The sequence below is a fragment of the Pleurodeles waltl genome, chromosome 10 (assembly GCF_031143425.1).
Source record: "Pleurodeles waltl isolate 20211129_DDA chromosome 10, aPleWal1.hap1.20221129, whole genome shotgun sequence".
NCBI lineage: Eukaryota > Metazoa > Chordata > Amphibia > Caudata > Salamandridae > Pleurodeles > Pleurodeles waltl.
Window position 1 is genome coordinate 813,077,555 of NC_090449.1, and position 16,714 is coordinate 813,094,268.

Here is a 16,714-nt window from a genome sequence, read left to right on the forward strand (position 1 = left end):
ACTTATATCCTTCCAAACCTTCCCCACCGGAAGACACTACTGCATACATGCAGGTCATTTCTAGGGCAGAAGCTTATGCACACTGAGCCTTTGGAAGAGGATTTTCTTACTTCTAAGCAGTCACGTTACCAGTGCCTCCCAAGGCTACCTGGCATGATAAAACATGCAGATTAGATATTTAGTGAGCCGGTTAAAGCTAGGGTTTGAACACCACGCATTGATAAGGAAAATAAGCCTGCACCTACAGCCCAGGCTTACATTAGTCACCAGGTACCTCCAGACTCTGGTTGTCAGTGCCGCCGGAAAATGGGCCAATAGTCAATCGTCAGGGGATGCCTGCTGGCAAAAGGGTAGCTACACAAGCAGCTAACCAGTGGCAAATTGCAAACTCACAAACCTTGCTAGCAAGGTATGATGGAGCCCAATGGGACGAGATGCAGGAGCTATTACACCTACCAAAGGAGCATCAAAAAAAGGGCTCAACAAATTGTTGAGGAAGTAATAACCATAAGTAATAACCAGATACGGTCCACCCTTGTTGCTGCAGAGACAGTAGCTAAAAGTGTGAATATTGCTGTCACCATACACAGACACGCATGGCTATGTTCCGCTGGATTCAAGCCAGATAAACAGCAGGCAGTACTGACTATGCCTTTCGATTTAAAAAAAAAAAAAAAAAAAAAAACCTGTTTGGTCCTGAGGTTGATACCACAATAGAAAAACTCAGGAAGGATTCAGACACTGCTAAAGCAATGGAAGCCTTATATACAACACCTTACAGAGGCTCCTTTCGTACGCAGCAATTTAGAGGAGGATTCAAGCCACAATCTACAGAGGCTTCTACCTCCCAGCCTAAACAAGGGCAACAACAGCAGTACCAGAGAGTGGCTTTTAGAGGCTCTTATAGAGGCCAACACTTTAGAGCCAGAGGCAAATTCTAGGCCTCAAAACATGCTACTACCCCATCAAAACAGTGACTTACTAAGCATGACACAACCCCACACATCTCCTGTGGGGGGCAGACTGCAGCAATTCCACTCCCAATAGTAAAATATCACCACAGACCAATGGGTACTTTCAATTATCTGCAATGGTTATTGCCTAGAGTTGATTTCTACCCCTCCAAACATTCCTCCACGTTATCACAGTTTGTCTCCAGAACACAATGTTCTATTACAACAAGAAGTACAATCGCTACTACTAAAAGAGGCAATAGAATTAGTCCCAAAATCTCAACAAGGAACAGGGGTATACTCACTATACTTCCTCATTCCCAAAACGGATGGCACTCTCAGACCCATTCTAGATCTCAGACCACTAAATTTATATATCCTGTCAGAACACTTTCTGCAGGACATCATTCCTATGCAGGACGTCATTCCACTACTACAAAAACAAGATTACATGGCTGCATTAGATCTCAAAGATGCGTATTTCCATATACCCATCCATCCAGCTCACAGAAAATACCTAAAGTTTGTGATAGCGGGAAAACATTACCAATTCAAATTTCTGCCATTCGGCATAACAACAGCTCCAAGAGTATTCACAAAATATCTAGCAGTAGTAGCAGCTTACCTAAGACGACAACACATAACATGTCTTTCCTTATCTAGACGACTGGCTAATAAAGTCAAGCAATTTTATACAATGTCAAAAGCACACTCAATACACAATACAAACATTACCAAACTACCAAAAATCCAATCTTCAGCCAGCACAGGTACAACCTTACCTAGGTGCTATTCTCAATATGCAAAAAGCCTTAGCCTATCCAAATACACAAAGGATAGAAGCTTTCCAAAATATCATACCACAAATGCAGCCAAATCAACAAGACACTGTAAGATTTATCATGAAACTATTGGGAGTGATGGCATCCTGCATAGCAATAGTACTGCATGCAAGACTAAACATGAGAACACTACAACAGTGCCTCTCACAGCAATGGTCTCAAGCACAGGGTCAGTTACAAGATCTAGTGTTAGACCGCCAAACACACATGTCCCTTCAATGGTGGAATCTCAGCAATTTAATGAAGGGGCGGTCAGTTCAGGACCCTGTACCTCTGACCACAATAACAACAGATGTATTAATGATAGGTTGGGGAGCTCATCTCAACAACCTTACCATTCAAGGGGAATGGAATTCAGAACAGCTAAATTATCACATAAACCATTTAGAATTATTAGATGTGTTCCTTGCCCTGAAAGAGTTTCAACCACTTCTCAAACACAAGACTGTCTTGATAAAAACAGACAATATGACATCCATTTATTACCTAAAGAAACAAGATAGGACACATTCATCTCAACTGTCCCTTCTAGCCCAAACAATATGGAAATGGGCAATTCACAGCCACATTCATCTACTAGCAGAATACATCTGAGGAATACACAATCAGCTAGCGGAATCTCCTAAGCAGAACACACCAACAGATATACGAATGGGAAATTCACTCTCAAGTACTTCATCAGTACTTTCAAAAGTGGGGAACACCAGAAATAGACCTATTCGCAACAAGCGAAAAATGCAAAATGCCAAAACTTCGCATTCAGACACCCACACCCTCTATCCAAGGGCAATGCTCTGTGGATCAACTGGTCAGGGATATTTGCTTACGCTTTTCCTCCTCTCCCACTACTTCCATTTCTGGTCAACAAACTACATCAGACCTCTCTCACCATGATACTCATAGCCCCTACGTGGGCACGACAACATTGGTACACAACACTCCTAGATCTGTCAGTAGTACCTCACTACAAACTTCCAAACAGACTGGATATGCTAACACAAAACAAAGGACAAATCAGACACCCAAATCCCAGTGCTCTCAGCTTAGCGATTTTGCTCCTAAAGTCATAGAATTTGGATACTTGCAACTTCCATTAGAATGCGTGGCAGTTCTCAAACAAGCATGCAAGCCTACAACTAGACAATGCTATGCTAATAGAAACAATTTGTTTATTATTGTCAATCTAAACATACTGATCCACTTACAGTATCAAAACTGGATATAGTATGCTACCTACTTCATTTACAAAAATCACATTTAGCTTACTCATCTATTAAAATCCATCTTACTGCAATATCAGCATACTTACAAACTATTCAACATACCTCTATCTTTAGAGTCCCAGTTATCAATGCCTTCGTGGAAAGACTAAAATGTATATTTCCACCTAGAACACCACCTGTTCCTGCTTGGAATCTGAATATTGTACTCACGAGACTAATGGGCCCACCTTTTGAACCCATGCATTCCTGTTAGATTTAATTCTTCACTTGGAAAGCTGCTTTCCTAGTAGCCATTACTTCATTACAAAGAGTTAGTGAAATACAAGCATTTACTCTTGAAGAACCTTTTTTCCAAGAACACAAACATAAAGTTGTACATAGAACTAATCCAAAATTTCGGCCAAAAATATCACCTTTTCACATAAACCAAACAGTGGAATTGCCAGTCTTCTTCCCACAGCCAGATTCAATTGCAGAAAGAGCCCTTCACACTCTTGACCTTAAAAGAGCTATGTTCTATGTGGATAGAACAAAAGAATTCAGACAACCACAACAGCTTTTCGTTGCTTTTCAACAACCACATAAAGGGAATCATATCTCTAAATAAGGATTAGCGAGATGGAGTGTTAAATGTATACAAACATGTTACATTAAGGCAAAAAGACAACTTTTAATCACACCTAAAGCACATTCCACTAGGAAACAATGTACATCTATGGCATTTTTAGGAAACATGCCAATGGCAGACATATGTAAAGCTGCCACATGGTCTACACCACATACATTTACAAAGCATTACTGTGTAGATGTATTTTTAAAGCAGTAGGCCAATATTGGTCAAGCTGTCTTAAGAACATTATTTCAAACAACTCCAACTCCTACAGGCTAGCCACCCCATTTCTTGGGGAGAGTAACTGCTTTATAGGCTATGCATAGCATGTGTATCTGCCATCAAATGGAAAATGTCACTTACCCAGTGTACATCTGTTGGTGGCATGTAGTGCTGCATAGTCACATGCACCTTCCCTCCTCCCCGGAAGCCTGTAGTCATTGCAGTTTTTCTAATTTGTAAATATGTATATACATTTACATTTGCATGGACATCTATTTTTACTTACTATTTCTATACAACATTTATATTATTACACTCTATCACTCCTTCCTACACCCTTCGGCAGGAAAACAATCTAACAACGGAGTCGATGCCCATATGCAGTATGACAGAGAGGAGGAGTCACTCGATCCTGTGACTCCGAAAAAACTTCTTCAAAGAAAAACAACTTGTAACACTCGGAATAATGCATAGCATGTGAATCTGCAGCACTACATGCCACGAACAGATGTACACTGGGTAAGTGACATTTTCAATATATATCATATATATATATATATATATATATATATATATATATATATATATATATATATATATGTCATATATCTCCTACTGGCAGTTGCCAGTAGGTAGTTATAGTTAGGACCATGTTTCCATAGAGAAAGCTTTCTTTCTGTTTGACGAATCTTCACACAATTTTACAAACAAAAGTGGCCTGGTGATTCCTGCTGAGCACAGGAAGTTTGGGGGTGATCCGTCCAGCAGGGGCAGAGAAAAAGGGGGCTCAAATAACATTGCGTTTCCCGAGTTTATTCCCATAGAAACTGTCAACACATCTACAGCCCGAACCACTGGACGAAATTACACCAAATTTGGCAGAAAGCTAGCTGCTGGTACGCAGATTGTGCTTTTTATTATTTGGTGTAAATAAGTTTGGTAGTTTAGGAGATATTTAGGGGCAAATACGTATGTATAGCCCTGCCTGTGAATAATTCGCAAAATTTGCAAATTTTTGCAAAATCACATGCGAAAAGCAGCATTGCAATTGGCTGAGAGTAACCTGACTAAAAAATTGCAACCACCATTTTATTTCAAGGGACACTGTCCCTAGTGGTCAACATTCAAATTGAAAGGGGCATTAGAGGTCAGGGTGAAGGTACCCCAACCCTAGGGGTGTGATATAGGAGTGTTTTAGGGGCAAATTATAGTTTTAAAATAAGTTTGCGTCACAGTGCATGGTATGCACAAACATTCACAAACTGTTGTGAAGTTTCGTGAATTCATTGCAAAATATTCGAGATTATGGAAAAATTTGAAAAGAAAAACTACAGACTCATTCATACACTAATTCATTCACTCATACATGCACTCATAGGCTCCGGCTCCCACTCACACACCCACTCAGACACTCATGAACCCACTCAGACCCACTCATAGACTCACACACCCACTTTCAGACCCCCTCAGACACTCACACACACCCACTCAGACATCCACTGACAGAGACAGGCCGTGTTTCCAACCTTCCCTGCGCACGGCCAAAGGCAACGTATGGCACGAGGTTGAGTGGTTAAAGGGCTTCCATGCAAGGCCTCGCAGCAAGGCCAGACCTTGCGACTAACCCCTAATTAAAATTACTTTACGTTAAAAACCATAGAAATTCACTGAAAATACCAAAGGTTACAGAGACGTTATAGTTAGGGTCTAGTCAGGTTCTAGTTAGGCTATATCTCGGGCCTTTGCCATGCACAACTAATTACTCTACATACTGTGTCATTGATGAGAACTTATATGCCATCTTTGATATCACAGCAGTGTTTGCAATAACATTATTCATAAGAAAACTGTGCATGGCAAGGGCGCGAGTTATGGCTACCTTAGGGCGCGAGTTATAGGTACTTGAAAGAACTCGAACTATAACTACTGAATTTCTACGGTTTTGTACGAGTAAATTCAGAAACTATAACATATCGTTAACCTTTGCTTTTTTCTGTGAATTATTATATATATATATATATATATATATATATATATGTATATGTGTGTTATTTTTCTTTCTACTTTTTAATCTGCTGCAAACAGCAAAAGTCATCTTAGAGCACTTTGATTTTAAGATGACATACATGGGAAACGGCTGATACTGTAGCTGTTCCGAGTGCTGAAGTGTTTCTGTTTTACCTATGGAAGCAGATGATGCAGCTTTGGGTGCATGTGAAGGAACCTGGAGTAGGCAGTCACCAAGTGGTCAGATAGGTCCATATGCAAATGAGTGGCATCCTGTTTGAATTTCTTTAAAGCCATCTGCCAATGCTGAGCAAGATGGTAACCCTAAGATGAAGAGCCGCAAGTATTAGTAATCAGTCTTAAGCTTCTGACTATTTCATCCCTTGTTCACGAGGTTTCTCAGTTGATTTAAGGGCATCACTGCATTTTAAGGCTTTTCTGATTCTAGAAGACAGCCATCACATACAAATATCAAACGTAAGATTCAAATGGTCACCAATAACCAAGACATTAAGTATTCTGTCCACAATGGAAATATGGCCTTCCAAGTCCCCTTAACGCCAAAGAGTAGCTTGTTCAAAGTTAGGAATGTTGAGAGTATGTAAAGTATTATAAAGGTACAATAAAGATTTAAGGACCTAGCCAAAGTTGTATTTGCTGGAGGTGATGTCTGCCAAATTCTCTCGCCTTCACCAAACGAAAAGATTTCCAACTTTGCTCAACATCTTTAGTGACGAAAAAAACATGCCTTATTTAACGAAACGAACTGCTGGTTTGGGATCCGAACCCTGCGAGTAACCATTTGTAATCATTGGTCTGGTAATACAGCGTTTATCAACAAATCACTGATTCCTGGTCAGATCACGCATGCTAATTTCATCGTGATGTGGTAGTGTCATAACAGGTACTAGTCAAAATTTTAGAAAGAACAAATATACAAAACACACCTGTTGTTACATGTACTGTGGAATGCATCTCAAAAAACATTCTGAAATGTATGGAGGGGAACAATTTGGAAGTTAAAAATAAGCATGCCATAGAAAAATCACTTAGCATTTTGAAGATGTAACTTGGTAGAGAGTTGTTAACATTACACTATATTGAGGTTTAGCACGTGGACTTAGCACGTGTGTATTATCTTCTACATAGACACGTGATAACCATATTTTTTATTTCAGGGATTCTTCTATGGACGGTCGGGAGAAGTCTTAACAATGAGACTAAGACAGATGGCTTTCAGGGCAATACTTCGTCAGGTCAGTGCAGAGACTCTGAGCATTGCTTGCTTTTGACAGTGTAATTGCTACCACAGAAAAGCCTCCCACGTCATAATGTTCCCATTACAATGTGTCATCTGTTTTGCAGGAAATAGCCTGGTTTGATGATAAGAACAACAGCACAGGTGCTTTAACTACAAGGCTGGCCACCGATGCTTCACAAATCCAAACAGTATGTACTTTTTTCGATTTATTCTTCTCATATTTTGGTTGAGTTATATAACAAATATAGAAACTATGCATTGTTTCATTGGCTTCAACAAGCTGAGCAGTAGAAAACAGATAGGCGAGTCCCTCCATGAGGCACAATAAATCATTAGCTTTCAGCGAATTCAGTATAATGGCTAGCAGAGGAGATGGGCTCAGTCCCGACCTTCAACGTTTTTCAGTGAGACATTGGACTTGCATTCTTGGGCTGCAAGTTCAGTACAATGTTATCGACATCCTCAGAACATTTGTCTCGTCTTCCTGCCTGATTTATGCTTTTGCCATTTCAAGAGTGGATCTTTATTTGGGACCAGTTTTGGTGTGTTGTGTTTCCTACTAAGAGAAGAGTATCGATATTGCAATGGTGGTGGTCATTCTTCTGCAGCCCCCAGCTATGGATACAGAAACGCTTAAGGCACAAATCAGGTTTAGTATCTCCTATATGAAGCTGATGTTGGGTCCTCCGATCTGGCATCTGTTTACCATGTAGAGTCCTGAATCTCAGGCTTCCGAGTTCTTCTTTCCAGGCTCTGACGGAATTCAGACTGTGTTTTCTCAAGAGAGGGCACACCCTGCAGTTCTTTGTCTGTTTGTTTTGAAACCGGTGTTACTCGGTACAAACTGTGACCATTCTTATATACTTCATGTTTCAGAGAAGGGTTTCAGGTCTCTGGCCTTTCTTGCTTTATGAATTTGGTATTTGATTATTCTTGTGTGTTGACCCTGTATGGTAGAATACCTTTGAGGTACGTCGTTCTAGACCACCCTGTATTTTCACACATCTGCACATGATTTGTATCCAAAGGTGGGTCTCTTTGTCGGCTTCACCATTATCCTGGTGCCCTGTTTGCTTTCATGTTTGCCAAAGGTCAGGGCTTAGACATAAATTCGTTGAGCTCACAGTGGCGCCTCCGTTGCTCTTGTATGTGTCCCACCATTCCTGCCCTTTATAAGTTGTCTGACTCGGGTACAGCAGTTAAGAGATTTATTGTTGCTGGAGGCTCTGAGCTGGCCCTGGGGAAGATGGTCTCTCTTCTCTAGTTGTAAACATAAATTAAATCAGGTGTTGAGAGTTGTAAATAACTGAGTCATGCATTGTTTAACTAGTTTGATATTGTATTGTATTGTAATAGTATTTATATAGTGCTTACTACCCTTGACAAGGCGTTGAAGCGCTTTTCGGCGAGTAGCACGCTACTTCGGAACCCAAAAGGAATTAGTGGTAGATTAGTATAAGGAAATAGCAGTACAGTTTTAGTATTATGAGTTAATTTGAGCCGCGGATATGTGAGTGTTAGTTGGATTGACTGGGGTAATGGAGTGTTGGAGGATGGAAGAATCCAGAAGTGTTAATTGGGAGAGGTTTTAGAATTTCATCACCGCCTTAGTTTCTGGCACATTTTTAGGGATCCCTGTATGAGATCGCTTTACTATTGTATCCACATCAAAATCTGGGAGGGAGGAGGTGCAAACATGACTTCAGTGGATAGTCTTACAATGCAGAGCAGGGATTAAAAGTAATTCTACCTTTAACATCGTAGGATCTTCACTGGCAGTCATGAACAGTAGAATGAAGCAGCAAGCCCATCCCAAATTATAAAACTGCTTAACGTTTTACAAAGGAACAATACATTACTCACAGAAAACTGCTGATTAACTGGATTTTTCAGATAAACTGGGCCCACTACAGAATCTGATTGGCATCTGAGTCTAACCAAGTGTCTCTAGAAAGTGCGATCTGGCCAAGTAACCACAGCTGCAACTTTGCCTCTTTAAAAGATTAAAGCTGAAAAAAAAAAAGCTGACTCAACATCCTTATATCTTTTATTCTACATAGGTAAAATGTCAGACCTCTCCTATCATAAGGTATGGAAATCTCTGATGATTTTGGAAAAGTGCAGATATGGAATTGGTATTATTCACATGAAAATAAAAATCATTTTAGGAAAAGGAGGGGTTTCTGTTAAAATAGAAATCCAATGAGGTTCAAAAGAACCTGCAGCTCACAGACAATTGCCAACGTTAACTAGGAAAGCAGTGCTCCACACTAAGTACAGCACTGAACCCTTTGTACTGACTCATGTATTGACTCACAGGAAGCCAACAATATTTAGCTGATTTAGGCCAGATTAAACTGCCATGGTGAAGATGGTTTTTAAACTGGTCGGAAAACTTTCTTTAGCCTCTCCAAAAAATCTTTAGTAACAAGAATTATTAACCATATTTAAGTCAAGGACTATAAGATGCAATAGATTTTAGATTATATTTTATTAATTCAACTTTGAATTCGCCAGGTGAAGATAAGGCAGAAGTGTGTGTGGGAGATAATATGAACAGAATAGTGCTGCTGATACCATAAACAGGATTTATAAAAATATTCATGCACGATGACAGTAGATTCAAATGCCCACACTCAACGAACCGCAGCAGATGTCTCACCACTGCTTTGCTAGAGACCTCTCTTGCAATCCGGTGTTTGGGACAAGGAAAACGCTAGCAACAAATGCAGTCATTACATTCTATTTCAGTGTCCAGCAATTGCAGAGGCATAACAATACTCTATGTGCAGTTATCTTCATTTTCTGACACCCGCTGAAATCAGCTCATGCCTAGATTTTGATCTACCACATACCAGAATGAAAGAAGAGCTTGATGTTTGTGCTGAACATCCGATGAAGAAAATGCCTGATCACTGAAAACTTATCCAATAATCAAGAAGGAAAAGTTTACCTGTAATCCTAGTTCAGGGAAATCCTCATCAACAAACCATAAGCACTGAACTGTCCCACCAAAGTTCTGTATCCCAAAGCAATTGCTCTATATATAGACGTGCGACCTATTTTTGTAGACAAAACGCACAAATACGCAAAACCAATTGACAATGCAGGACAAACAGAAGGTCAAGAGAGGCAAAATCACTTATTTTTCGTTGTAAAAATATTTACAACTATATTAAAATAGCCAATGTATCTAAAGTGACTACAAATATCACACACAAACCTCTTTAAAAAAAAAAGGTTATGCACAGCAATGCTAGCAGATAGGGTGTACAGGTAAAGCAGTAAAAACTGGCACTGTGCCTTTAACAGCTTCACACTTCCTCCAGTGTCACATCATGCGCCGAAGAGGACAGGTGTTTCAGCTCGTTTTTTTTTTTTTTCAGAGATAAGAGCATTCTGGATAAATATAAGAACCTTATCTTTAAGGAGGGTGGGTAGCTTATGAATGATGAGGACTCCCCTGTAAGAAAACTAGGATTATAGTTAGGAAACATTCTCTTTCAGGGGATCCTCATCAATAGTCATAAGCACTTAATATAATTTTCAACAGAGCCAGTGCTGTTTTTTTTCTGCATGTTCCTTAGGCTCATCAGGGAAGGGTTAATCGGCTAACTGTTAACAGGATGTAATAGAAATTATCCATCTAAAGATTGACTTTTTATGTGGGAAGCACAGTTCTAATAGGTCACAATTTACAAACATAAGGTCTGATTGTCTGATGTCTTGTTAAATAGAATTTCAGAACTCTTCTGAGATTCAGTGAGTGACCCTTTGGCTGAGATACAAGGCTGGCAAGGAAATTGTTTCATTCATGTAGGAATCTGGCCCTTTATGTGGTATGTAAAAGGGTTCAGGGGTTTCACAGTGAGTGAACAGGGCTTGCTATGCAATCCCAAGGTGTTTTATTTCGGGGTAGCGTGATCAGGCAGCCTTAGACTTAACCCAGAGGAATGTAGACAACTACAAATAAACACCAAAGTCAACAGATGAGAAGCATGACTCAAAAAGGAGATCCCCACCAATTTATAAAAATAGTAAATATCTTTATATAAGTTCAGGCATCTGATAAAAATCGCTCAGGTGAGGTACATTTTTAAACAGGAATTCTTTTCACTTTAAAAAGAAGACACCGTAGATTCCGAGTTCTGCAATGTTATCCCATTGGAGAAAAACAAGTTCTGCAAACAGGTAGGGGAAAGAGACTCAGGAAATCAATCTCCAGGAGTTAAGGTGAGTAGAGGGCAAGGGCCAAGGCAGCACTAGCAGTACACCACCAGCAGTAAGGGTGCGGCTGGGTGCAAAACAGCATTGGGTGCCCAGTGTGTTTTAATGGAGATCGGTCACTGCGAAAAAAGGCTTTAGGGTCTGGCCCAGAGGCCAGTAGGGCTGAACCAACAGCGGGGCTCAGGCCTCACGATGCTCTGGCACAGGTAGGCACCTTTGGTCCTCTTCATCACGGTTCAGGGGCAACAGCTGAAGAGCTGTCTTTAGGTGTGGGGTTTTCTTTAATGGAGCATTTGTGGTAGAAGAGGGATGTGTGCAGAGGCTGCAGGCGTCGTTGTGGAGTCCAGGAAGGGTGAAACCACAATGGACTCAGACTTTGGAAGGCTGGGTGTAGGAGAGTACCCTCTTTCTTCTTGGCATAGTTACCTCCATTTTCTGCCTGTTGTCAGGGTGTTTGACTGTGTTCACTGGGATCCTGCTAACCAGGAGCCCAGTGATTATGCTCTCTCCCTTCTAACTTGGTAACTTTGTTACTTACACCCCACATTTGGAATACTGGTGCCTCCATTTAAGTCCCTAGTATATGGTACCCAGGGCATAAGGGTACCAGGAGATCCCCACTGGCTGCAGCATGCATTATGCCTCCCCTGGGGAGCCCATGCAAAGTGTTATGCAGGCCTGCTATTGCAGTCTGCATGAAAGGGTGCATGCACCCTTTTCACCACAGGTTACTTTACCATGTCACTGTAAGTCACCCGAATGGCAGGCCCTCCTAGCCCAGAGGGCAGGGTTCAAGTACCTGTGTGTGAGGGCACCCCTGCACTAGCAGAGGTGCCCCCATGAACTCCAGTTCCATTTTCATGGACTTCGTGAGTGCGGGGACTCCATTTTATGCATGTACTGGACATAGGTCACTACCTATGTCCAGCTACATAATGGTAACTCCAAACCTAGGCATGTTTGGTATCAAATATATTGCAATCAAACCCAGCTACTGTTGCAGTATTGGAAGTATAATTCCATGCACTCTGGAAGGCTCCGTAGAGCACACCGAGCATTGTTGCTACCAGTCTTTTGGGGTTTTCTGGGCAGTCCAAGCTGTTGCCACTCCTCAGACAGGTTTCTGCCATTCTGCTGCTCGAACAGCTCAAGCCCAGGAAGGCAGAACAAAGGATTTCCTTTGGGTGAGGGAGGTAACACCCTCTTCCTTTGGAAATAGGTGTTACATGGCTTGTGAGGAGTAGCCTCCCCAAGCCACCAGTATGCTTTGAAGGGCACATATGGTGCCCTCCATGCATAAACCAGTCTACACCGGTTAAGGGACCCCCAGTCCCCGCTCTGGTGAGAAACTAGACAATGGAAAGAGGAGTGACCACTCCTCTCTCCATCACCATCCCAGGGGTGTTTCCATGGCTCCTTCCAGTTCATGCAACAGTTCCTCGGCTGTGCATCCTCTGAGGGTGACAAGTCTTCAGTGTGCACGAGAAGGAAGAAGGAATCTCCCTAGGAGTGAAGGAGTCCTGCACCTGCATCCGCAGGCACCTACTGCAACAACGACCAGCTGCGTAGGTTTCCTCTCATCATAAGGTGCGTGGATCCTGCATCACGGCTGGTGGTCCAGAGTAGTCCTCTTGGTCTTCTCTGCCAGAGGTCCAACTTTGGTAGCTGTAAGCCCTTGCCTTCCCATGCAGGACAACACCCCTGTGCACAGAGTCTCTTGCAGCTGCCAAGGCTTGTTTGCATCTCCTCCAAAGGATCATCAGGCTTCGTGTAGTCCATGCAACCAGCACTCCTTCCTGCGACACACAGCCCTCTGCGTGGTTCTCCTGCGGCGTTGGACCCTTCTCCACTCGTGCTGCATGGGCTCTTCTGCAACTCCTGTGTCCTCATCGTGTGAGACTCCTGTGGGTGCTGCTTCTGCTCCTGTGGACTGTAGCTGAGGGTCTCCTGTGACTCCTCCTCCTGGGCTGAGTCCTCCTGGACCTTGGTGGCCGCCGGAAGCTCCACTTTCCATCAACTGCGACATTTGCCAAGGGTTTGTGGTGGAATCCTTGCACCGAAACCCAACTGCAATTCTTCCAGCGTGGAACGTCGTCTGCATCCCTGAAGGAACTGTTCACCAACTCCAAGGCTGCAGTGCTGACCTTCTTCACATCACCGATGACCAACTCCTGCAATCCAAGACTGGTGGGTAAGGGCTCCTACCCCCAGTGGACACTTCTGTGACTTCAGGCCTTGATCTTCTTCCACAGGTCTTCTTCAGGAATTCACAGCTGGTTTCTTGCAGTCTTGTCTGTGTGTTGCATTTTCTTCTTTTCCTTCCTTTTGGGTGGTTTGGGGAAAATCCAGTAACTTACTCCTTTTCTCCTGGTCGCTAGGGGGCACTGTGGTACTTACTTTTGGGGTTTCCCAGTATTCCCAGCTCCCCTCTACACATTCCAGTTACCTAGGTGGGGTTCTTGTGCTTGCATTCAATTTTTTTAGTATATGGTTTGGGCTCCCCCTAGGGTCACTACTGTCTATTTGCAGCTGCACTATTTTCAATCACTTTTTATGCCTATTGCTGATTACTAGTGTACATATTTAGTGTGTTACTTACATCCTATTGGAGGGGTGCCTCTAGTACATTTTTGCATTTGTGTCAATAAAATAAAGCACCTTTATTTTTGTAACACTGGGTGTTTTCTTTTATGTGTGTAGGTGCTGTGATTACAGTGGTACTGCATGAGCTTTGCAGGTCTCCTAGATAAGCCTTGGCAGGTCATCCACAGTTACCTCTAGACAGCAGGTCTTCTAGGCACTGCCTACACTACAGTAATAGGGGATACCTGGACCTCATATAAGGTGTAAGTACTTTAGGTACCCACCACACACCAGGCCAACTTCCTACATTGGGGAACCTTGTTGGCACAGACGGTCCACTTCAACTCAGGTCGGAGATGGAGGGTGCGAGGGTGCACTAGTGACTTCAGGTGTCAGGTTTTGGTGGTTTCAGAGGCTTCAGAGTCCATTCTTTTGGAGTTTGCTGAAGAGCAGGTCTGCTGATCACGTGAGGTTGAGAGGCTTTATTGAAGGAAGGCAGTCCTGGGTTTCTGGAGTCACAGCTGCTGGACAAGTCGATTTTGGTGCAGATTAAGAGGAGGGATGCAGAAGGAGAGGGGATTGGTACCAGGTCATCCGTTTCATTTCCCCTCTTCTGTTTTGCAGCTCTGTAGTCTCCTTGGTCTTCTTAGGGCATCAGGATCTGCTTCTCTGGTACCAGGGGCTCCCCTAAATACTGAATTTAGGGGCATTAGGGGTGTGTAGGGTAGTGGCCAATGGGCTACTGACCCTTGGGGTTACTATGTCCCCTATGACCACTTCATGTGGGGAGTGGGCTTACCCTGTCCCAGAATTCCAAGGTGTGCCATCATAAAGATGGCTAACTCTGAAATTTCGTGTCCACCTCGCAGTAGCCCATCTTAGGAGTGGTAGTAGCCTGGAGGTAGCACGCCTCCCTGACTAGCTAATTTTCCTGCCTGTCCAGGTGCCAAGTGGCTCAGAACAGGAATGGGGGGGGGGGAGGCTACCTCGCCTGTGAGGGGAGCCAGATTCACATGTCAAAGGCGGCAGCCCTTTGAGGCTTGCCGCCTCAGAAAGGTGAATCAGTCGGTCATGCTGTGGGAAGGGGTGTTACATGCTCTTCCTGGACAGGCTTTTGGTATGGGTCTCCTGTGAGCAGAAGGTTGTCACCCTAGGGGGCCAGAATAGCGTCTTGGTTGGCAGGCTGACAAAAAAGAGTCAGCAAGCACAACAGTGGCTGCTAGGATTTTAGGGGGCACCTCTGAGGTACCCTCTGGGTGCATGTATTGATAAATCCATCACTTTTTCAAAAAGTGTTGTGAACCATGGTTGACATGCCAATGAAGATCCACTAACATGTTGAGGGAAGATATTTTTTTTATCTTCCAGACCAGAAAGTGTAAGAGTAGGAGTGGGAGTGGGGGAAAGCATAAGCAAGTATCCTTGCCAACTCATCCATAGAGCATTGCCCTTGGATTGAGGGTGTGCGTACCTGGAGGCGAAGTTTAAGCATTTTTTGTTTTGATGTTTCGAATAGGTCTGTTTGAGGTGTTCCCTGCTTTTGGAAGTCCTGTTGAAAAACTTGTGGGTGGAGTTGTGTGTTTGTTGCTGCGTCCTGCTTAATAGGTCTGCAAATTGATTGTCTGTCCCTGGGAGGTATTGCACCATTATGCAAATATAGTGGTGAATTGCCCATTTCCATATTGTTTGTGCAGGATGGGACAGTTGATGATATTGTGTCCCCTTGTTTAAGGTGGTACATGGAAGTCATGTCTGTATGTATCAAAACAGTCTTGTGTTGCAATTGTGAAAGGAACGCTTTAATTGCCAAGAATACTGTTTGCAGTTCCTGGTAATTTCTGTGAAGAGACCGTTGGGAATTGTCCCATATCATCTGAACTGTGAGGTTGAGTAGATGAGCTCCCTAACCTGTGTTTGAGGCATCTCTTGTGACAGTGATCTGAGGCAGAGGTTCTGCAAAGGGCCACCCAGGCTGAGTTTGGAAATGCTAGTCCTAATTGTGTGTTAAGGGTAGCTCCTAGAAAGGGTATCTGGAGAGGTTGCAGATGAGATCTGATGTAGTTTATGGTGAATACCAGAGAGTGTAGGAGACGATTTGTAGTTTAAGTGTGGCTTTGACACTGTGTAAATGAATTGGCTTTGATGAGCCTATTGTCCAAATAAGGGAAAATATTAATTTGTTTTCTTCTGAAATGTGCTGCAACTAATGTGAGACATTTTGTGAATACTCTGGGAGTGGTTGTGACTCCCAGTGGTAATACTTTGAACAGGCAATGTTTTCCTGCAACTACAAATCTTGGATATTTGCGGTGTGCAGAATGAATGGGAATCTGAAAGTAAGTGTCCTTTAGGTCTAACACTGTCATGAAGTCGCATTGTTGTAATAGGGGAATAAAATCCTGAAGAGTGAGCATATGAAAGGGTTCTGATAGGATATAGTGGTTTAAGGGTGTGAGATCTAATACTGGTCTGAGACCCCCATCTTTTTTGAGTATTAGAAAAATACAGGGAGTAAACTCCTGTTCCTTGGTACTGTAATGGTACTGTTTTTATAGCCCCTTTCAGAAGAAGTGAATGTACTTCCTCTTTGAGAAGAATGAGATGATCTTGTGACAGTTTGTGAATTCGAGGGGGTAGATTTGGTGGAGTGGAAATGAACTCCAGACAGTAACCATATTGGTTAATTTGAAGTACCCATTGAAATGTGGTCATTTGAGACCATTGGGGGTAAAAAGGTTGTTACCTTCCCCCTACTGGATTGGTGTGGGTTGGTATGTTTTGTTGTA

At 42.7% G+C, this 16,714-nt stretch overlaps 1 protein-coding gene across 3 annotated transcripts in view; it reads left to right on the forward strand.

Annotated features, from left to right (window-relative positions):
* LOC138261913 (ATP-binding cassette sub-family B member 5-like) overlaps positions 1-16,714 on the forward strand; it is a 987,125-nt gene that overhangs the window by 784,945 nt on the left and 185,466 nt on the right. For all 3 annotated transcript variants that reach the window (XM_069211477.1, XM_069211478.1, XM_069211476.1), the window contains 2 exons: positions 7,036-7,113; positions 7,223-7,306. In XM_069211477.1, the coding sequence (XP_069067578.1) occupies positions 7,036-7,113; positions 7,223-7,306 (162 nt within the window). The remainder of the gene's footprint in view (positions 1-7,035; positions 7,114-7,222; positions 7,307-16,714) is intronic.